Here is a 24781-nt window from a genome sequence, read left to right as displayed (position 1 = left end):
GGGTCCTGGGATCAAGTCCTGCATTGGGCTCCCCACAGGGAGCCTGCTTCTCCCTCTGCCTATGTCTCTGCCTCTCTCTGTGTGTCTGTCATGAATAAATAAATAAAATCTTAAAAAAAAAAAAAAGAATTCCAAGCTTTGGAGGACACCTGACAGTAGGCCATTGGGGAAAGAATTAACCCAAATTATAAAAAGTAATCCATAAAAAGTCAGGAAAACAATTTGGTAAAACAAAATAAGTTCCCATGTAGAAAGACATTTGTATTTATTTACTTCACTATATTCAAAGTCATATCCACAACTGAAAATTTATTAAAAAGACTCTGTGTTTAAATTCAGATATAGTAAACATGAGTTTCAATTTTTCAAGGCTCCCTTTTCCTGCCTCTCATATAATGATCAACTCTGTAATAACTAAAGATAAGACTGTTGCTAAAGCATATCTTCTCTAAAGCAAATAATTATTCAATCTCTCCAAAAGACAATATTTCTACAATGACGAAGATAGCTTCTCTTTTCATTAAAAAAAAAAAAAAAAAAACACCATATGTAGACTAGAGTGTTTGCTCTCCAGTTTAAGTTGAACTTTCAACTTTACTACAGCATGTTAGATTGAATCCTGGCTTTGTCCACATTAAACTGTCATTTTGTTTTGTCAGCTGCTGGCATTCCACTTTCTCTGGAATATGCATGCTGGTCTTTATGTGGCTACTTCATTGACAGGTGCAAAGACTGGACAGCTAAACAATACATAGAGGTGAAAATGAATGATTATATTAATATAAAAGTAGATAACTTCCAAAGTAGGAAAATGTAAATTGAATAATTATGAAAATAACCAAAAATTGTGATTAGAAAGAATTTATTATAAGTAGTTCTTGGTTTCTTTTGAATTTGTGCACATAACCAAAAAAAACCATAAAATTAAGAAATAAGGTTCATTTATAACAAAGGTTATAATGCTAGTTTGTTTTCCATTTTAAGCACTGAAACATGTTAAAAATATGTTAATCTTCTAAATTAGGAATCAATAGCCAAGGTCTATAATAACAGAACACATGCAATTATGTTTATTAATCGCCATAAGACTAACCATATTCCTGACCATATCCACTTTCTCCTTTTCTTGTCAATGAAAGAATCATTACATTCTCCTCTTTCTCATAATTTCCACAAATTTCCCTCTTCTCAAACTTTGGCCATTCTTTCTGGACTTTACTGTCTCTTTGCCTCTCGCTCCTTTAAACCATTAAATATATTACTATCAAAACAATCTTTCTAACTCACCATGAAGTAAGATAATCTTTTGTCTCTAAAATTTCATTAATCTTGACTTTTACATGAACATTTCTTTTCTTTTTACCTTCTATGTCAAGCAACTATTGTTTAAACACCAGAGTGTATCTGTGGGTCCTGGTTGGTGGTGGGGAGGGGTGAAGAGGGAGGACAAACATGTGAAGAGGGCAGAAGGAGCCTGTGTGCTGACAATTTGGAGAAAAGAGACTGGAGAATTAGGAACATTGAAATAAAATATGAGGCTGCATGCAAGCAAGCATTAATCATTGAATAAGCCAAAAGTAAAAACAAAACATTTAATGACATATATCACCAGTGAATTTTCTTCTAACAAAATTGTTAAGCTAGGGAATTCTTTTAAAAATAGGATAAGTCTTCATCTGATGTGCTCCAAGGCCCATTTGATGTGCCCCAAGGGTGCCAATTCATGTCTGCCAGGGGGCTTTCAAACATCTTGGTGGATGATGGAACTACAAAGCCCTACAGAACCCAGACTGATCTGAACTATATGCAAATCTCAAGACAAAAGTCTATGTGGGTTTGGCCTCCTCCTCTGGTTCCGTATCATCCTAGACTTTACATACACACCTTTTATCAAACTAATCTAAAAAATTTGTAACCAAAACTCTTCCATGATGGAAATGTCTTTATTAAAGATGATGAAGCCATTGTTTATAATACCAAGAGGGTAGAAACAACATCTCTGGAAGGTATTGTTAAATTGACAGAGATTAGTTAAGTAAATTATGCTACCTCCATGGAGTAAAATACTCTACACAATTGATTATATGTATTGAATGATGTTCCCATATATTTACGTGTGTGTGCAAATCTGCATCAAGATTTGTCTGAGGGCAGCCCCGGTGGCGCAGCGGTTTAGCGCCGCCTGCAGCCCAGGGTGTGATCCTGGAGACCCGGGATCAAGTCCCACATCAGGCTCCCTGCATGGTGCCTGCTTCTCCCTCTGCCTGTGTCTCTGCCTCTCTCTCTCTAGCTGTGTCTCTATGAATAAATAAATAAAATATTAAAAAAAAAGATATGTCTGAAAACAGGACGCCTGGGTGGCTCAGTGGTTGAGCACCTGCCTTCGGCCCAGGGCATGATCTCAGAGTCCCGGGATCGAGTCCCATACCGGGCTCCCTGCATGGAGCCTGCCTCTCTCTCTCTCTCTCTCTCTCTCTCTGTCTCTCTCTCTTTCATGAATAAATAAATAAAATCTTTTAAAAAAAGATTTGTCTGAAAGGATGGTCACAAGGAGTTTTTAACAATTACCTCTGGGTGACAGGATTCTTTTTTACTTTCTTCTTTGACATTTTTAAAATACTTTTCTTTTTTTTTAAGATTTTATTTACTTATTCATGAGAGACACAGAGAAAGAGGAAGAGATACAGGCAGAGGGAGAAGCAGGCTTCCTGCAAGGAGCCTGATGTGGGACTCGATCCCGGGACCCTGGAATCACAACCTGAGCCAAAGGCAGATGCTCAACCACTGAGTCACCAGGTGCCTCTTTTCTTTGACATTTCTTTACTGAGAAAATTCTGTAGAAGTATGAGTGTTTTATAAAAAAAAGATTCAGGCTTCTGGCATCCCACATAAGAAGAAAAAAAAGCCACTGCCATACTAATTACTAGAAAAACCCAGATACACTACAAAGTCACAACTTGTTTTGGACCCATTAGAAAACTGAGGTCACAACTAGGCAACATGAATTCCAAAGAGGAGCAAGACCTTGCAATGGAAGATGTGATGCATGAATAGTCTCATCTACAGCAGAAGCAGTATCATGTCAATTGCAACACAAGCAGATAAAAAAAAATAAACTAAAATGTAAAGAACCACTGAAGAGCAAGTACAGGTTAACAGAGCAGTCTGAACTAGCTGGGGTGACATGTTAAAAGGCGGGTTCACACTCACCCTCAGCTTTTTACCTCATGTCCTACCAGAAGCTCATGAGGATAACTGAGAGCAGGGCAGGACAGTTGTTGATAGTGCAGACTTCAGGAGGGTATCAGCTCATGCTAAGAGAAAAAGTATCTTCCCTGAGACAGAAGAAAAGTCTTAAATCCCTCGAAAAAGGGAAACAAACTCTCTGGCCAATCAGACTCAAAGAACGTGATTGGTGGAGAAGTGTAAGACACCAAGTTCCACCCACTTCTCCCAGGGCATTCCTTTCTAGGAAAGAAAAACTTTCAACTGCTGGGGAGGGCAGCAAAGCTTCTTGCTTACAGAGCATAAGTGAAGACATATTCTGGTAAGGGGAAACAATTAAAGAAACATTTTTCTTCCCTGTAAGCAATTGTCCTGGGTCTTAGAGTTTAATAATACCAAGTAGAGGTTCCTACTATTGCAGAAGGGACAGGAAACTTCTGCCCAAGGCCAGTTTCAGATCAAGCAGAAGTAAACCACCGCAGGGAGGAGGGGCAAGAATCCTGAGAGAGCCCAATTCTGAGACCCAAGTACACAGCAATCCCCAAAGAGGATTAGAACAAGAGAGGACCTTCTCTGCCTCACTTGCAGAACACCAAACAATAGCTGCCTACTACTGAGGAAGGGTAGCATCAAGAGAAAGACCTCTGTGGCACAAGTGGACAGGTTTCTGCTGAAGTTGAGGGTGCATCAGCACACGGACAAAAGTACTCTCTTTCTCTCACTCTCACTCCAAGCACGTATCCCTGCAAATGGAACATCATGACTGCTGTCAAGAAGAACCACAGCAACCACCAAACTCAACTCAGCTTCTAGCTAGACTGGCTGAACTCCTTACAATAATAATCTGATATAAGAAGATGCATGCTGTTTCCAGATGTGCATACTGTTTACTTCACTTTGTACTAGTCTATACATGATGTTTGGTATTTAATCAAAAATTATGAGGCAGACAAAAAAGCAAGGAAAAAAGAACCTATTGTCAGGAGATAAAGCAATCAACAGAATTGGATTCAAAGATGACCTAGATCTTGGAACTATCAGATGGAGAGTTTAAAATAACTATAACTAACTATAATTAAAATGTTAAAGAAGCTAGGAGAAAAGGTAAACAACATGGATGATAATAGTGAATTTCAGCAGAGAGATGAAAAAAATAGATATATACACATATATATGTAAAAAATCCAATGAAAATACTAGGAATGAAAAAGAGAACATTAAAAATCTGATGACTCGGGATCCCTGGGTGGCGCAGCGGTTTGGCGCCTGCCTTTGGCCCAGGGCGCGATCCTGGAGACCCGGGATCGAATCCCACATCGGGCTCCCGGTGCATGGAGCCTGCTTCTCCCTCTGCCTGTGTCTCTGCGCCTCTCTCTCTCTCTGTGACTATCATAAATAAATAAAAATTAAAAAAAAAATCTGATGACTCATTCCTCAGATTCAATACACCTGAGGAAAATAACTAGTGAATTTGAAGGTATGAAAAAGAAATTCTCCTAACTGAAACACAAAGAGGAAAAAATAGTTCACAATTGGTGAGCAAGACATCCAAGAGTTGTGGCACAGTATCAGTCTAGCATATGTGTAATTGGAGTTGCAAGAGGAGAAGGGGGAGAGAGAATGGGGTAAACGAGATAATTGGAGATATTGTTCAGAGGTTAATCAAAGACAAACCACAAGTTCAAGAAGCTCAATCAAAGGACAGAGAGGGAATGCATTTCCAGAAGACCTGCACCTGAAAAAAAGAAGTTCTTCAGGAAGAGAGAATGTGATACCAGATGGAAATGTAGATCACTTAGATCTACATTAAGAATGAAAAGTTCCAGGGGGATGACTGAATGGCTCAGTTGGTAAAGCATGCGACTCTTGATCTCAGGGTTGTGAGTTCATGCCCCACATTGGATTTGGAGCCTACTTTAGGAAAAAAAAAGATTAAAAAATAAAAGTTCTGGGGGTCCTTGGGTGGCTCAGTGGTTTGGCACCTGCCTTCAGCCTGGGGCGTGATCCTGGTGTCCTGGGATTGAGTCCCGCACTGGGATCCCTGCATGGAGCCTGCTTCTCCCTCTGCCCATGTCTCTACCCCTCTGTGTGTATGTGTGTGTCTCTCATGAATAAATAAATAATTTTTTTTAAAAATCAAAAAATCAAAAATAAAAGCTCCAGAAATGGTATAAGTGAAAGTGTCAAATGCATTTGCATTTGACAAATCTTGCTGTGACAAATTATATCAGTTTTTTTATATGAAAACATATTAAAGTTGAAAAGGAGACATTTGAAGCAAGATGAATGGCCAGACCTGAGTTTCATAACTTTTTGGAGAGCACTTAAGAAATACTATCTTCACCACTGAGACTAACTATGCAGTAGAAAATTGCCAAAGGTTCCTAAAAATTGCAGTGACTTCTTATTGATCTCTTACCAACTGGTTATTTGGATGCTTCAGTATGAAATCTTTTTAAAATTGTTTTCCTAATACTTATTCTCCTTAGCTCTTCCAATGGTTGTATAAAAATCTGTTTATAAAAAACTGTTTATTAAAGTCTTTCTAATCTTAACATAAGTAATTAACTTAAAATATGTTTATGCCTTATTTCATGAAAACCATTAGAAATAGGGCAGCCCCGGTGGCCTAGCAGTTTAGCGCCCCCTTCAGCCCAGGGTGTGATCCTGGAGACCCGGATTGAGTCCCTCGTCAGGTTCCAGGCATGGAGCCGGCTTCTCCCTCTGCCTGTGTCTCTGCCTCTCTCTCTCTCTCTCTCTCTCTCTCTCTCTGTGTGTGTGTGTCTGTCATGAATAAACAAATAAAAACTCTAAAAAAAAAAAAAAGAAAACCATTAGAAATACTATGTATCTTCATCAGACTTACATTCTAGGCCATGTCCATTCAGGCTCGTGTCAATCAATTCTGGTGACATGAAGAGACCTGTGTAGCTCAGTCAGTTAAGCAGCTAACTCTTGGTTTCAGCTCAGGTCATGATCTCAGGGTCCTGACATCAAGCCCAATGTCAGGATCCATGCTCAGTGGGGAGTCTGTTTGAGGATTCTCTCTCTTCCTCTCCCTCTGCCCCTACCCCTGCTCATGTTCTCTCTCCCTCTCTCTAAAATAAATAAACAAATCTTTAAAAAAAAATTCTGGTGGCATGAAACTGAATATGGGCTCACCATATGTATACTTTTAGCCAATGGATTGATTGAACTCCATAACACTTCGTGGCATTGGTTGTAGGTAACTACTTCTTGTAGTATATTAAATTATATTATATTACATTCAGATAGCCTCATATATATATTCATATATTCAACAGAGGTATGGTTGCCACCTTGAAATTGGTGAAGAAGGTCTTCAAGCTATTTTCAGATTTTTAAAAGTCTAAATGAAAGTACCTTGATTCTCTAATAAAGTTGTATATCTTAACAATCCTTAAGAACTCTTTGGATTTGGCTGGCATTAAATCAATTCCGTGAAATATCACTGGTTATCTAAGATTGATTAGATATGCAAGGTAAGAGGGTAAGAGTAATATGTACTAAATGAATAAGTCAGGGAAAACAAATAACTTTAATTTGTTCCTTTTTTATGGACAAGCAGAGACTACAGGAATAGAAAACAAAGGGATATTAAATGAAGAAAAGTTCAAGTACCATCCTCCATGAAATTATATTCCTTCCAAAGAAAAAAAAATTGCTGTATTGTAAAATCATCCCCAGGGTGTGAGGACAAAGCTGGGACTTGTGGACACTGGGCCTCAAATGGTCAGGGCTGGAGAAACTGACAAGTTAGTAGAGTTAGATCTAAAGGGGGAGGCCAATATTCCAATGCCCAGTGTTCAGGGGCGTGCAGCTACCTCAGGCTTGGCTCTGGCCAGCATCCATACTGCAGCAGTCCTGTGGTAATAAGTTCTATGACAGAATTCATGGCACCAAGTAGCAGAATTTGTACATGCAATAAGGGCAGTTAGAATGAGCAACAATATGTCAAGAGTTCATGAGAGTAAGACCCAAGTCCAGGCAGTGTCAGGACTCTGGCTAAATGACCTAGTGTTCAAGACTGGCCTCAACTTCCAGTGGGAACTGGAGAGAAATCCACAGCTGAAACCCAAGCAAAGCAATAAAGCAACACCATGCATGGAGGGGCAAGATGGCTGCTCTGTGGGTACCTGAATGTCAAGGATGATACGTCTGTTACCATTAGGGTGGTACATGTGGTCAGGACCTAGCAACTGCCCTGCCTGAGAGTGTCTAAGGAAGAATAAAAATTGATACAGATCTCAAATTTATTTTTTTCTGGATTTCCACAATTGTATCTTAGATCCTTAATTAAGTTATATTAAAATATTATAAACTCTACAAATAAAATGCCATCACTGTTCCTCCAGAACATAACAAGAAGACAAAGCATTAAAACCCATTATGTGATCTATAGATCTATAAAGAACTTAAACTCAACACCAAAGAAACAAACAAATCCAATCATGAAATGGGCAAAATACATGAAAGAAATCTCACATAGGAAGACATAGACATGGCCAACACGCACATGAGAAAATGCTCTGCATCACTTGCCATCAGGGAAATACAAATCAAAACCACAATGAGATACCACCTCACACCAGTGAGGATGGGGAAAATTAACAAGGCAGGAAACCACAAATGTTGGAGAGGATGTGGAGAAAAGGGAACCCTCTTACGCTGTTGGTGGGCATGTGAACTGGTGCAGCCACTCTGGAAAACTGTATGGAGGTTCCTCAAAGGGTTAAAAATAGACCTGCCCTAGACCCAGCAATTGCACTGCTGGGGATTTACCCCAAAGATACAGATGCAGTGAAACGCCGGGACACCTGCACTCCGATGTTTCTAGCAGCAATGGCCACGATAGCCAAACTGTGGAAGGAGACTCGGTGTCCATCGAAAGATGAATGGATAAAGAAGATGCGGTTTATGTATCCAATGGAATATTCCTCAGCCATTAGAAATGACAAATACCCCCCATTTGCTTCAACGTGGATGGAACTGGAGGGTATTATGCTGAGTGAAAAAAGTCAATCGGAGAAGGACAAACATGATATGTTCTCATTCATTTGGGGAATATAAATAATAGTGAAAGGGAATAGAAGGGAAGGGAGAAGAAATGTGTGGGAAATATCAGAAAGGGAGACAGAACATGAAGACTCCTAACTCTGGGAAACGAACTAGGGGTGGTGGAAGGGGAAGAGGGCGGGGGGTGGGGGTGAATGGGTGACGGGCACTGGGGGGGGCACTTGACGGGATGAGCACTGGGTGTTATTCTGTATGTTGGTAAATTGAACCAATAAAAAATAAATTTATTAAAAAAAAAAAAAGAAAAAAGAGAGAGAGAAAAAAAAAAACCCCAAAAAACCGTTATGTGGGCAGCCCGGGTAGCTCAGCGGTTTAGCACCGCCTTCAGCCCAGGGTGTGATACTGGAGACCCGGGATCAAGTCCCATGTCAGGCTCCCTGCAGGGAACCTGCTTCTCCCTCTGCCTGTGTCTTTGCCTCTCTCTGTGTCTCTCATGAATAAATAAATGAAATCTTAAAAAAAAAAAAAAACCATTATGTGGTTCTTTTTTTTAAAGCTTTATCAATATTATCTCATTAATTATTCCAATTCTCCTCGTCGTAGCCTTTCTTACCCTTGTTGAAGGAAAAGTTCTAGGCTATATACAATTCCGAAAAGGGCCCAATATTGTAGGCCCATATGGTCTTCTCCAACCCATCGCCGATGCAGTAAAACTTTTTGCAAAGAAACCCCTACGACCCCTCACATCCTCTATATCTATATCCTAGCACCCATCCTAGCCCTATCACTAGCCCTTACCATACGAATCCCCCTTCCCATACCTTATCCTTATTTATTTATTCGTGATAGAGAGAGAGAGAGAGAGAGAGAGAGAGAGAGAGAGAGAGAGGCAGAGACACAGGCAGAAGGAGAAGCAGGCTCCATGCACCGGGAGCCCGACGTGGGATTCGATCCCGGGTCTCCAGGATCGCGCCCTGGGCCAAAGGCAGGCGTCAAACCGCTGAGCCTCCCAGAGATCCCCCATCATGTGATTCTTATCTAAAAACATTTTTCCTTTGTGTAACAAAAATTGAATATGATTTTCGCTAAGATCTTTTCAGTCCCAAATATACTGAAAGTATTCAATTTATCATCGAACTACTCAGAATAAGACAATGTAGAAAGTAATAGCCACTTTCAATTGACTTCTATATATAGCTTGCCAATTTTGGAGAGCATAATCTAAAGATGAATTCATTTTAGTGGCAAATAAAAATTTTGATTTTGAAATAAAACAAGTATAGAGTATATGATTCTAATAATCCCTACATTGTAAAGCTATTTGATGAAAGATCTAGTACAATATGGAAAACTCTTTTGTGTCAACAAAGTCTCTCAAAATACAGTGAGTATCCTTTGACAGCCTCTGAAGACCATGCACATGCGCAGGATGATCCTATCTTTGGATCAAACAGCCATCCACTCTGGCCAGATCCACAATGGCAAAATGCAGGCTTTCCCATGTTGCTCTGCAGAACTCTTAACTGCCTGCCCTACCAAGCAAAGCCAAGATTAAAAAGAATGAAATAATGAAACAATAAACAGATTATATTATTTTCTTCTCTGGTGATGTTTATTTCAAGCTTCATGTGGAATTTAATCAAATAAGAGGTTTGCATAGGAGGACAACGGTCAATTTCAGAAAGAAAGATTTTTTTTTCCCCTCACCTACCTAGCCTATAATCCTATAACAATCATTCTCTATTTTATAATAATATTTTTATTAAATCACTAGCTTGCAGGGTGAATGTGATCATAATTGCAAGACTATTGCGGAAATATTTTACCTGACAATTTTTAAATGTGAAAAGAATAATGGTCTAGAGTTTTTATTGAAGTCCTCTATGCTGTACAAATTGCTTTGTAGTGAGTGAACTTTAAGGATGCGGACGTGATTGACTTTGTCCATGTCCCATTTCCCACACAGACAGTCCTAATGCTTTCTGCAGATCTAAGCACACACCATATGTTCTATCAGCATAGACCAGGTTACCCCATGGAAGCTCAGAAGTCTTCCAGGGAAGCATTTACTGGGTGCAACCTTAATTAACTAATTACCCTGGGGAGAGGGGAGGAGAGAGGTTTGCAAAAACCCCTGGGAATCCAATCTAACCTTGTTACGTGAAACTTTAGTATTTGAAATGTTTCACAGATATCAAAAAATAAACTTTACACAAAACACTGTGCAAATACAAATTTTATGTTGTGAAATCTTTCATAAATAGAAATCAAACAGCAATGTTCCTATCGTGCTTTTCAGACTGGCTAAACACTCAGTTTATCACTGTGTACTCCACTATGTGAAGCACGTGTGCAGTTCCCACCGAATGACACAGATTTCAAAAAAATAAGTATGATTAATTAGATAAGATAAATGACTGATGTAAAAAGTTCCTTCGGCGAGCTCTCTGTTTGGTCATTTGCATGCGATACATGTCGCAAAACCCTTTAAAGACAATTTTTAAGAAGTCCAGCTACGTCAATGTCATGAAAGATTTAAAAAAGAAAAAAGAGGAAAATTAAAGTCAGTGTTCATAATGCATCAAGTTAATCTGCAGTGAAGACGGTGCCGCATGGAAAGATCAGATATAAGGGGGCACTTCTATGGAAATTACTAACAATGAAAATGTATATGATAGTGTTAATGGTGACCTAGAAAAATATACTTCAGTTTTAAATGGAGTCAATTAATAGAAATATGTGCACACCAGCTTATGTCACCTCCCCCCTCCTCCGGTCTAATTTTTACTTACGGTTAAACATTAACTTCTGAGTTTCTCCAGCTGACAACACACACTGTGAGGCTTTGGCAACATCAAAATAACAATCCTATATGGTCAGAAGGGGAGACTCTGACTCTAACAGAACATCCCACTGAACTGACACCTCTGAGAGATCCTATCAGCCCTGTCTCTCCTTTAGGATGCATCTTCTGTGACTGAGGACAAGTGGTTTTTTCTGCCCCTTGTGGCTGTGAACTTGGAAGCTCAAATTTCAGCTGGAAATCGAGAACCCTGGAGTTTTTTTAATCTGCCATTGTAGGGTTTAGTTAGGGCCTGGGGCAGCTCCCCGTGCGGCTCTGATCTTGGGGTTCTGCTGCTCGGTCCCACATACCTCCCCTGCTCTGCAGTCCTCCCGTCATCCTCTCAGAGCCTAAGACCCCAGACTCTGCCCACCCCCTCCACTCCCCACCGCCAAGGGACCTGATTTCATGGCAGCTGATGGAACCTTCTGGAACAGGGCACAGCCTCGGCCATATGCTCCCTAAGTCTGAGGCTGACACTAGAACCCCTCTCTCAGTTCGGCTGACCTGTCCCCCAGGTCAGCCGACAGCATTGCACACTCAGCCTTGGGGCTAGATTTCTTTTTGTTCAGTTTTTTGTTGTTGTTCTTTGGTGAACAAAAAACAAAAACAAAGCAAAGTAAACCCTACAAACACACACACACACACACACAAATCGATAAACAAAAAACTTCCCTAAGAACTGCATTCTAAACATCTTCCTTCTAGAACCTAGGCACTGGTTGGTCATGCACCATATCCCCCCCCCCCCCAAATAACATTCTCCTCCTTTGGAAATTACGCTGGTTTCCAGTTGTCTATACTTCCTGATTGGAAGTGGAAATACTTTCAGAGGAGAATGCTTTATCTCAGCCCCTGGGGTCTACACCAGGGCCTCTCTTCTCTACCTGCTGGCTTGCTCCTCTGCTGGGGAGGAGCCATGAGCCTTGCCCAGTGGGTGGTGGGCATGAGGGGTCTGTACCTTTGCATTTGAAACAAGGATGACACAGGCAGCATGATCCTGCTCTGCTCCTCCTGCCCCAAGTGTGAGAGAGGCAGACTCTGCCCCCACAGGAGGAGGAGGAAAAACAAGGCGAGGTGCAGGAGCCAGGCAGAGGAGTATGGGAAGGGCTACATGTTGGCTCCATGTATCACCAGGGGGCTTTTAAGCTTTCTAAAAATCAACATGGAAAAAGAGTTTTGACGAATTATACAACTCACGGTGCCCACAGGCCAGATCAGTTGCTCAGAGAACTACAATTCCTGTAGCTCACAGCAGAAGCAAGGTCTCCACAGGAACATTCTAAAGGGCAGGGTCGTGTCATGCACGATGATGAGCAGAGCTTTAGCGGCGTCCACACACCAAGTCAACATTGAGTTGACCGTCAGAGAGCTACCTCTTAACATGCTCTCTTATACAGACCAGTAGTGCTGCCTCGGGTCCAGTAAAAAGCAATTCTGATTATTTGGGGAGGATGATGGGTTGGGAGAGTAACAGCATATCATTCATGCACACGTGTCTCTGGTGATGTGAGTTCATCCAGTTGTCAACTGAGAATACTATGAGAAAATGGACTATATGGCTGCATGACACTCAGGGGATTTTCAGTATGCTGATTCTTTTTCTCTTTTTTTAAGATTTTGTTTATTCATGAGAGACACATAGAGAGAGGCAGAGACACAGGCAGAGGGAGAAGCAGACTCCATCCCGCGCCCCCGAGATCATGACCCACTGAGCCACCCAAGTGCCCTTTTCAGTAAGCTAGACAGGTCCTGGGCAGTAATGAGTTAGGAATTATACACCCTAGAAAGTGCTTGGAACATGGCTTATCTGTCTTGCTAATTTAATAGAGAGCCACTGAGCCTTAGTGGCTAAGCTAAATTAAACATCAACTTGTGGATAATGGTGGCATCCTCTTGGGCAGTCAGGGGGACCCAACAAGAACACCTTGGTGTAGAGACCTCCCTGCCCAGCTCAGGCATAGAGAGTAGGGGAACCTGATGTATGAGACGGTCGGCCTTGCTGACGTTGGCCTTGAGGTCACAATAGTGCTAATACAGTAGGGGCCCTCTGTGGACGCGGGTGTCCTAGGGTGGGGTCAGAGGACTGGTTCTTACCACGGGCTGCTCTTCCTTTGCAGATTTCTTTGGTGTCTTAACTATCTTGGTCTTAACAGTCGCTACAGTGAGGGAGGGTGAGTGTGACCTTGAAATGGCTCTATTTCTGGATGGAATCCTGGGCTGTGAGGGCCACGGAGACAAAGCGGTCTCTTTCACTTTGACTGGTTTCAGGCTCTGGCACACAAAGAGAAGGGGCTTTGTTATTCTCACTTCACTCTTCAGATTCGCATCCCTTTCTTTTCCTCCCTTGAGGGGGCATTGCATGGTCAAGTTTTCAGCCCCAAAGGGCGTAGATCTGTTCCTTTGCCCAGTCCCACACTCCTTTTTTGGCCCGATTTAATGTGTAGGCTGGGTCTGTTTTTCCACACCTCCCGCTGATGCCACTGTACTAAGAAAAACCAACAGATCAGTGTTTTCTGGAAGCACCTGGAAAGGAGGGAGGGGGGTGAAGTGGCAGCTTGAGGACTGTATCTTATTTGTAGGAAGCTAGGGGAATAAAAGGTTGGAGTGAAGGGACAGGAACCCAAGGAGATAGGGTATGAACCTAACTAGGGCTTAGTGCACCAGGATGACACCTTCCCCTCTCCCTCAGCTGGGCATCCCTTCTTTGTTGGTTTATACCGTCTCATGGACCTCAGCCATTGGGATCCTGGACTCCCATCCACACTTTTAAGCATTTTCTCCTTCAAAATCAGATTTTGGAAAGTGAAAAGTCTCAGGACAGTATGTACACATTCTTCAACCCAGATGTCAGATTAGGGCATAGAATAAAAGAAGAAAAAAAAATTTAAATGCAAACCTTGCTGCCTGAGCTGTCCAACTTTTTCCTTATTTCCATGTCCTCCTTCTGTTTATTAATCTGTGAAATTGAAGGCACATATCATTTGTTATCATTTGCAAATATTTTAAAAAGGAGAATTTTTCTATTAAACTTCCTCAAGCAATGAAAGAATAGAATTATAAACCACTTAACTACTAACACTATTATGAGAACATAAATTATGCTGTTGAATATGAATTAGAAGAGAAAATAAATTTGTGCCAAGAAAAAAGCAATTGAAAGAGGTGAACAGAAAGAAATAAAATTGTGTTTAAAGTCATTAGCATTTGTTCATTGTTTTAAGCATAATAAGGATTATAGAGAAACATACATTGTTTGCTTTTGTGGTAATAATTCATCTCATATTATAATGATAACTATAAATCCCAGGTCATATAAAAGTTTTGGAGAAATTTCAGATAATTCAATAGCCAGACTTCAATAGCATAATGATGAAATTTTGATTTAAAGAGTCAATCCTAGGGATCCCTGGGTGGCGCAGCGGTTTGGTGCCTGCCTTTGGCCCAGGGCACAATCCTGGAGACCCGGGATCAAATCCCACGTCGGGCTCCCGGTGCACGGAGCCTGCTTCTCTCTCTGCCTATGTCTCTGCCTCTCTCTCTCTCTCTCTCTCTCTCTGTGACTATCATAAATAAAAATAAAATAAAAATAAATAAATAAATAAGTAAATTAAAATAAAATAAAATAAAGAGTCAATCCTAGTTTTCAGACATGAAAGGCTTTTTTCCCTTCCTAACCCCATAAGAGGCTTTTGATGATATCTATATAATTGAGATATAATCAATATATAACATTATATTAGTTTTAGGTCTACAACATAATAGTTCTAAATTTGTATATGTTGCAAAATGATGGCCACAATAAATCTAGTTAACATCCACCACCATAAATACAGTTTTTTTTTTTTTGTGATGGGAACTCTTAGCAAGATTTATTCTCTTAGCAATTTTCAAATCTATAATACAGTATTATTAAATATGGTCACTGTGTTGTACATTACATCCCCATGACTATTTATTTTATAACTGGAAATTTGTATCTTTTGATCACCTTCAGCCATTTCACCCACTTCCCAACCCACCTCTGGCAACCATCAATTCACTCTCTAAGTTCATTTTTCTGTTTTTTCTTTTTTTTCAGATTCAAGATATAAGTGAGATTATACTGTATTTGTCTTTCTCCAACTTACTTCACTTCATATAATGTCCTTAAGATTCATCCATCTTGTGCACACGTCAATAATATTAAGCTGTTTTCATCATATGAATCTATGACTATTGCCAGTTATTCTAATTCTGGATAACCTTATGAAATTAAACAATGGTGAGATACACCTCTAATCATTAATCTCACTGGCATGACTATTTAAAAATTTTTCTCTCACCTACAGATAGAGCAGAATTCAACAGAAGGCAGTTCTGCCTCATGAAATCTTGAGGTCTAGGAGAATAGTAACTGAAGTCCATGAAGCATTGCATTAAGGAAGAACTGGGCAGGTGAGCTAAAAACAAGGAGAATGTACAAAGCTTGGATTTGTTTTAAATGCAGTGGGACACCAATGACAAATTTTAAGTGTGTGAGAGGGATGTGTTTGTGATATGATAATATTTACATTATGAAGTCATAATTTGGGGGGAATTATATTTCTGGTCACAGCTAAGTAACTGCTATGAAGCCAACCCTCCCACAGATGACAGCTAGACTTTTTTTTTTAACTTCTGGAAAAAAAATGTTTTTAAATTACGTGAAGACAATGGCTTTTAACTTAATAGCAATGCTCAATCTGTCTGGGTGGAGCAACTGAAACTATGATGGAAAACTTGAAGCCTTTCAGGATTGCTGAAGACACTGTTAGGGCAACCATAGCTAGTGAAAGTCCCAAGGCAAGGAAATCCCAAAGAAAGCCAGACTGTGGAGCCTTCAACTTTGTGCATAAATTTTGCCCAAATCCTTAGCAGATGCCGGAATCACGCTTGGCAGTAAAGCTAATGCTCAAAGATTGAACTGAAATTTGAGCTCCCACCCACCACATGTGAGGCAGAGCTTGCAGTCTGAATCAAGTTAAGTGATTTTTTTTTTTTTAAGTAGGCTCCATACCCAACCTGAAGCTCAATGCAGGGCTTGAACTCACGACCCTGAGATCACTACTTGAGCTGAGATCAAAAGTCAGATATTTAACCTACTGAGCCACTTAGGTGTCCCTAACTGCCTGATTTTTAAAAATGACACATAATGTTCATAATGCCTGTAAAATCCCCCAAATGCTCAACATACAAATGTGTGTTGCTGATCCATGCTCACGTGAAAAGACTATTAATGTGGACTGACAGTGAGATAGGTAGCTCAAAAGTAGTGGAATGAAGTCTCTTAAGTGCTGAAGGAATGGAAAAAAGTAAAAAACTGTTAACTCGGATTTGTACTGACAGAAAATATCTTTCAAGATTGAAGGTAAGAGAAAGATACTTTCAGGTAAAGGAAAAATAGAAGGATTGTGTCACCAGGATAAACATTAAAGGAAGCTCCTCACACTGAAGAAAAATGATCCCAGGGAGAACATCCAATCTTTAAGAAGGAATTCAGAACATCAGAAATGGTCAATATGTAAGACTATTTTGTCTTAATCTTTCAAATACATATAACTGCTTAAAGCAAAAATCGTAGACATAAATACAATACATAAAACAATATTTCTATATTTTACATGAAACTGCCCTAAATTAACCTTAAGTAAACTGTAAAAGGTTATGGATGTAAATTGTAATTGCTAGAGCCACCACTAAGAGATAGGCAAAAAAGCCAAAATGATAATAAATTAAATTGGAATTCTACTATATATTAAAGGGACAGCAAGAAGAAGAAGAACAATAACAACAACAACAACAGAGGAAAGACAACAATGAAAAAATCCAGATAGGACACACAAAAAGCAAATAATAAAATGGTACACTTAAAGCTAATTCTATCAATAATAACATTGAGTGTTGATAGACTGAACAGTCTAGTTAAAATGCAGAAATAGGCAGAATGTATAAAAAAGAAACACTCAATTTTTACTGTCTATAACACAAGCACTTTAACTATAAATACACAGAGAGGCTGAAAATATATGTATTGAAAAAATGCAATGCAAACATAAGAAGGCTGGAGGTACTACATTTATACCTAACATGTATAGTAGATTTCAGGATTAGAGAATCACTAGAGATAGAGTGGGACATTTTATAATGATAAAAGGATCAATTTATGAGAATACATAATAATTATAAATGCAAATGGACCTAATAGCAGAGCTTTAAAGCACATAAAGTAAAAAAATTTTTCAAAATTATATAGCCATATAAGACCGCTCTCTCAGCAACTGAAAGAACTAAACAAAAAAGTTAAAGACATATAGATGACCTAAAAAACACTATTACGGGCAACCCGGGTGGCTCAGCGGTTTAGTGCCGCCTTCAGTCCAGGGTGTGATCCTGTAGACCTGGGATCGAGTCCCGCGTTGGGCTCCCTGCATGGAGCCAGCTTCTCCCTCTGCCTGTGTCTCTGCCTCTCTCTCTCTCTCTCTGTGTCTCTCATGAATAAATAAATAAAATCTTTTTTAAAAATTAAAAAAATAAATAAAAATAAAAAACACTATTACTACCTTGATTTAATTGATAACTGCAGAATATAAATTATTTTCAAGCAGATATAGTACAGTAAATGATACATGATACACTATATGCTTTTTGGCCATGCAATAACTGCCAACAAATGAATAAAAATTTAAATCGTACAGAGGATGTTCTTTGATTACAGTGGAATTAAACTAGAAATGAATAACATAAATATTTGTAGGAAAATCACTAAATTTATAAATTAAACAACAGAATTCTAAAACACAAGAGAAATCAGAAATTAGACAATGCTCCAAACTGAATGAAAATATAGGATATCAAAACGTGCATGGTGCTGCTTAGAGGGAGATTAATAGCTTTAAATGCCCAAATACAAATAATAAAAAGCCTGAGATCAATGATCTCAAGTTCCATCCTAAGAAGGTTAAAAAAAAAAAAAAAAAAAAAAGAATACAGAGTAAGCAAAAGGTAAATAGAGGGGAGAAAAGGACAGAGATCAGAGCATATATCAATTAAATAAAAAAGAAAAAAATAGACCCAAAACTAATGTCTTGAAAAGATCAGCAAAATTAATAAAACCTCAACTAGATTGATCGAGAACATAATTTACTAAAACTGTAATAAAAGATGATTCATTATTTCAGATCCTATAGATACTATAAGGATTATAAGAGAGTGTTATGGAAAACCTCATACTGACAAATACATAATTAAATAAAGTGAAAAAATTGAATAATACAACTTAACAAAACACAAAATGAAATAGAAAATGTGAATAGCTCTATAGCTATTAAAGAAAACAAATCCGTTATCAAAAACTTTCGCATAAAGAAAACTCTAGGTGCAGGTGCTTTCATTGGTGAAGTCTATCAAACATTTTAAAAGAAATAACAGAAATCTTTTCACTAACACCACTAAAATTGTTTTCAGAAGATAGAGAAGACATATTTCTCAAGTCATTTTATGAAGCCAACATAACTCTAACACTAAAACCCAAAAAACATGCATATACACAAAGAAAGAAAATGTAGAGATCAATGTCTCTTATGAACATAGATTCAAAAGTCCTCAACATACTACTAGTAAATTGAGTGCAATAACATATAAAATGTAAGAAAGGTCACAATAGAGGGGTTCACCTCAGAAATGCAAAATTGCTTCAATATTCACAAACCAAAGTATTTCACCATATTACAGGATAAAGGAAAAAATATATAGCCATTTCAATAGCTGCAGAAAAAAACACATTTGATAAAATTCAACAGTCATTCACAAAAGGAACTCTCAGAAAGTAGGAATAAAAGGAAATCTTCTAACCCTGATAAATGACTGCCATGAAAAATCTATAGCCAAATCACACTTAATGATAACGTAATAAAGTTTGCCCCGCTCTGAGGCGGAGAAGGTGACAAGAATGCTTCTTCTCACCACTGTTATCTAACAGTGTATTGCAGGTCCTAAATATTGTTATAAACACTAAAAAGAGAAGTGCCTGGATGGCTGGGTTGGTTAAGTGCCTGCCTTTGGCTCGGGTTATAATTCCAGGGTCCTAGAATTGAACCCCACATTGGGCTGCCTGCTCAGCAGGGAGTCTGCTGGTTCCTCTCTCTCTGCCCCTCCCCCCCCATTCGTGCTCTTTCTCTCAGGTAAATAAATTCTTTTTTTTTTTTTCAGGTAAATAAAATCTTAAAAAAAAAAAAAGGAAAAGAAATAAAAGGTACAAAGCTTAGAAACAAATAAGTAAAATTATCTCTATTTACAGAAGACCTGATTGCTTAACATATCAAGAATCTACATGTTGTTTACATTTTAAGGAATCTATGAAATTACTCTATTAGGTGAATCTAGCATGTTGAAGAATACAAAGTTACAATAAAATTTATTGTATTTTTATTTTTTTAAAAAAGATTTTATTTACTTATTCATGAGAGGCACAGGGGGAGAGAGGCAGAAACAGGCAGAGAGAGAGGCAGGCTCCGTGCAGGGAGTCCGACGTGGGACTCTACCCCGGGACTCCAGGACCACGCCCTGGGCCAAAGGCAGGCACTAAACCGCTGAGCCACCCAGGGATCCCTGATTGTATTTTTTATATACCAGTACCAAACAATTGGAAATAAAACTTAAGGGCAGCCCCGGTGGCGCAGCAGTTTAGGGTATGATCCTGGAGACTTGGGATCCAGTCCTGTGTCGGGCTCCCTGCATGGAGCCTGCTTCTCCCTCTGCCTGTGCCTGTGCCTGTGCCTGTGCCTCTCTCTCTCTCTCTCTCCTTGTGTCTCTCATGAATAAATAAATAAAATCTTAAAAAAAAGGAAATAAAACAATTCCACTTCTAAATGCATCAAAAAAGGTAAAATATTTAGGAATAAATTTAACAAAAGATGTGCAAAAACCTCCACTGAAAATGAAAACATATTGGCAACAAAAATTAAAGAAGACCTAAATAAATAGAGATGTATACAATGCTTATGGGTTGTATGATTCAGTCTAGTAAAGTGTTCGTATGTCAATCTCCTGGAGTGTATCTGTACATTTTTATCACAATCCTAATCATGAAACAGTTTTTTTTTTGTAAAAATGGACAAGTTGTCTCTCAAATCTATATGGAAATATAGAGCATCTAGAATATTCAAAATGACTTTGAAAAGAACAAAGTTGGAGGACTTACTGTTACTTGTTTTCAAGACCCAGTATAAAGCCACAGAAATTAACGTAGTGTAGTACTAGCTTAAGGGTTAACAATTCATTACAACAGAATAGAGAACCCCAAACTATACCTGGCTGATTTTCAACAAAGTTTCCAAAGCAATCAACATAATGGGTGGGTGGCTCAGTTGATTAAGTGGCCAACTCTTGATTTAGGATCAGGTGATGATCTCAGGGCCCTGGGATCCAGCCCTGCCTCTGGTTCCTTGCTCAGCAGGAGTCTGCTTGAAATTCTCTTTCCCTCTCCCTCTGCCCCTATCCCCATTTGCTTGCTCTCTTTCTCTTTCAAATAAATAAATAAATAAATAAATAAATAAATAAATAAATAAATAAATCTTTTATATATATATGCATTTATATATGTTATGTATATATATATTATACACCTAAAGATAAGTTGTTTTGGTTTTTTTTTTAGAAGAAAATATAAAAGAATATCTTCTTGACTTCAGGGTAAGGCAAGGGTTTCTAAGCATACATAAAGCAATATCCATAAAGGAGAGTAGCTGATAAATTAGGCTTTAAGATAAAGATATATTTTCCCATCAAAATACATTGTCAAGCAAATGAACAGAAAAGGTATAACCGAGGAAAAATATTTATAAAATGTATATCTGGCAAGACTGGTATCCAAGATAAATTTTCTCTATTGTAATTGTATGTTTAGTTTGGAAGAAACTTTCTAGTTATATCTAGTTTCTCTGCACTTATTCGCTAATAAAAAAAACCCTCAATATTTTAAAATGTACTTTTATTTTGAAATAATTGTAGGTTCACATGCAATGATAAGGAATACTATACCAAGAACCTGTAATACTCTGTACTTCCTTTCCCCTAATGTTAACAACTTGGAAAACTATAGTACAATATCACAACCAGGACCTTGACGTTGATACAACCCAGTAATATTATTCAGATTTCCCTAGCAGGCATTTGTATGTGTGTATTTCACTTCATACTAGTTCAGCACCTGTCAAGCCACAGAATCAACACACAGATCCCGTGTTGCCCTTTTGTAACACACCCCACTCCCATACTGTGCCCCTCTCCCCATCGTTAATCCTGGCAACCCCTAATTTGTTCTCCATTTCTAACACTTCATCGTCTCAAAAGTATTGTATAACTATATTGCACTCCTGAAGCTAATATAATAGTGTATGTTAACTATACTGGAATTTTCAAAGGAGTGGCATATAAATGAATCATACAATGTGTAGCCTTTTGGGACTGGTTTTTTCATTCAGCATAATTCCCTGGAGATTCATCCAAGTTGTTCCTGTATCTTTAGTTTATTCCTTTTTGTTGCTAAATAATATTCTGAGGTATGGTTATCTCATGTTTAACCATTCATATGTTTAAGGACATATGGGTTGCTTCCAGATTTTGACTATTACGAATAAAGCTGTTTTGAACATTTGAGTATAGCATTTTGGTTTGTGAATATGTTTTTATTTCTCTGGGAAAATGCATAAGAGTGCAGTTGCTGAGTTATATTGTAATTGCGGGTTTACTTTTTAAAGAAATTGTCAAACTGGTCTCCTAGTTATTCAGTTTCTCTCCATCCTTGTCAGGATTTAGTGTTGTCACCACTTTTTAAAAAATCTTAAAAAAAAAAAATCTTAATCAGTCTGGGGGTGCTTGGGTTGCTCAGTGGTTGAGCATCTGCCTTTGGCTCAGGTCGTGATCCTGGGGTCCTGGGATCAAGTCCTGCATCAGGATCCCCACAGGGAGCCTGCTTTCTGTCTGCCTATGTTTCTGCCTCTCTCTGTGTCTCTCACGAATAAATAAAATTTTTAAATCTTTTAAAAATATGTAATCAGTCTGATAGATCTGTAGTGATTATCTCAGTGTGGTTTTCTTTTGCATTTCCCTCATGGGGAGCATTTTTTCATGTGCCTCTTCAATAATATGTCTGGTCATGTCTTTTGCTCTTTTTCTAGTTGGATTTTTTTTTCTACTGCTGAGTTTTGAAAGGTCTTTATTTACTTGGATGTTAGTCCTTTGTTAGATACATGGTTCACGAAACTTTTCTCTACATCTGTCAGTTATCTTTCATCCGCTTCATGTGTGCTTTCATGGAGAAAAGCTTTTAATTTTAATAAGATCTGCTATGGACTGAATCCTTGTGTCCCTGCAAAATCCATGTGATGAATCCCCAATTGATGATATAAGAAGGTGGAGCCTTTGGGAAGCAATTAAATTTAGATTAGGTCATAAGAGTATTAGACTCCCATGATGGGATTGATCCCCTCATAAGAAGAGGAAGAGAGTGAGCTAGAGTGCTGTCTGTCTCCTCCTCTTCCCCCACCTACCCAGCACTTGATGTACACCCACTGAAGAAAAGCCAAGTGAGCACACTGGGAGAAAAGAGCAGTCTGCAATCCAGGAAGCAGGCTCTCACTAAACACCCAATCTGCTGCTGGCCTCTTGATCTTGAACTTCCCAGCATCCAGAACTGCAAGAAATAAGTGTTTGTTGTTTAAGCCGTCCAATCTGTGGTGTTTTCTTATACCAGCCCATGTATATTAAGAGGGGACAGGGTCCAATCTATCAATCTTTCCTTTTATGAACTGTGCTTTTGGTATCAAGTCTAAGAACTCTTTGCCTAACCCTACACACCAAAGATTTTCTCTTTTTCTCCCCAAATGTTTATGGTTTTATATTTTACATTTAAGTCTATAATCCATTTTGAATTACTCTTTGTGTTAGGTATAAGGTTTACATGAGGTTCATTTTGGGGGCTGCAGATGTCCAATTGCTCCTGCACCAAATTCTGAAAAGGCTATCCTTCCTCCAGTAAACTGCTTCTACACTTATGTCAAAAAAAAAAAAATCAGTTGAACATATTTGTGTGGATCTACTTCTGGGTTCACTGTTCTGTTCCATTGACTTATGGGTCTAGTCCTCTACAAATACCACAGTTCTTTGATTACTGATGATAAATCTTATATCAGGTAAAGTGAGTTCTTCTAATTTATTCATCTTTTCAAGATTGGTTTAGCTCTTCTAGGCCCTTACCTTTAGAATAAAATTGTTTATGTCAGCAAAACAAAGCAAAACAAAACAAAACAAAAAACCTAGCTGGGATTTTGATAGAAATGCATTAAACTAGATCTCAACTTGTGGAAGAACTGACATCTTTACTACCTTGAGTTGTCCAATTCATGAACGCAGTAAGTCTTTTCATTTATTTGAGTCTTTGATTTCTTTCATAAGCATTTTCTAATTATCAGCATACAGAACCTACATATGTTTGGTTAGATTTATATCTATTTATGTTTTCTTTGGAGCAAGTACAAATTACACTGTGTTTTTAATTTTTGTTTCCATATGTTCTTTCCTGACATATAGAAAGGCAATTGATTTTTAGAAAGAAAATATTCAGTCTTTTATCATTGAGCCTGATGAAAGATATAGGACTATTTTTTGGCACATGTTCTTCATCAATTTGAGGAAGTTCCTTCTTTTCCTAGATTGCTAAGAGCTTTTTTCATGAATGGGTGTTGGATTTTTTTTCAAGTGATTTTTCTCCATCAGTTGACATGATCTTGTGCTATGTCTTTATGGATTTTATTGATTTATTTTCAAATGCTGAACTAGGGTTTTGTATCATGAATAAATCTCAGTTGGTCATAATGTATAATTTTTTATACATAGTAGGCTTCAATTTGCCAATATTTGTTGAGTATTTTTGCACCAGAATTCATTAAAGATATTGCCCTATACTTTTCCTTTTTTTGCATACGGTCTTTTTCTGGTTTCAGTATTATACTAGCCTCATATGATGCACTGAGAAATGATTCTGCCTCTTTGAATTTTCTGAAATATATCGTATAAAACTAGTGTTAATTCTTTACTGTCTGGTAAGATTCTTTATTGAAACTATCCAGACATTCTGGAAATTCTTTTTTTCAGGAGCTTTTAAATTATACATTCAATTTTTATGGACGTATGACTTTTAAGATTATTTATGTCATATTAATTGAATTTTGGTAGTCATTGGTTTTTGAGGAATTGCTCCATTTGTTTCCTAAGTTTTGAAACTCATGAACATAAAGTTTTTGTAGGTTACCCAATTATCCTTTATTTTTTAAAATATTTTATTTATTTATTTATGAGACACACACACACACACACACACACACACACACACACACACACACAGAGGCAGAAACACAGGCAGAGGGAAGAGAAGGCTCCATGCAGGGGCCCAAGGTGGGACTCGATCTCGGGTCTCCAGGATCATGCCCTGGGCTGAAGGTGGCGCTAAACCGCTGAGCCACCTGGGCATTCAGCCCCCAATTATCCTTTGTGACAATTTGTATAATGATATCCTATTTTATTGTTAAAGTTGGAGATTTGTGTCTTTTGCCCATCTCTTTCCATATTTAATAGTCATGCTAGATATTTATCAATTTT

The 24781-nt window shown here is 38.4% G+C and overlaps 1 protein-coding gene across 1 annotated transcript in view; it reads right to left on the bottom strand.

Annotated features, from left to right (window-relative positions):
• Window positions 1-24781, bottom strand: part of C5H10orf67 (chromosome 5 C10orf67 homolog) — a 194214-nt gene that overhangs the window by 53286 nt on the left and 116147 nt on the right. Inside the window, exons 10-11 of the mRNA XM_072825143.1 lie at window positions 14004-14063; window positions 13202-13378 (exon numbers count right to left, since the gene is read on the bottom strand). Of these exons, the coding sequence (XP_072681244.1) occupies window positions 13202-13378; window positions 14004-14063 (237 nt within the window). The remainder of the gene's footprint in view (window positions 1-13201; window positions 13379-14003; window positions 14064-24781) is intronic.

Source organism: Canis lupus, chromosome 5 (assembly GCF_048164855.1).
Source record: "Canis lupus baileyi chromosome 5, mCanLup2.hap1, whole genome shotgun sequence".
In the NCBI taxonomy this organism is placed as follows: Eukaryota; Metazoa; Chordata; class Mammalia; order Carnivora; family Canidae; genus Canis; species Canis lupus.
This window is presented reverse-complemented; position numbering and strand designations above follow the sequence as displayed.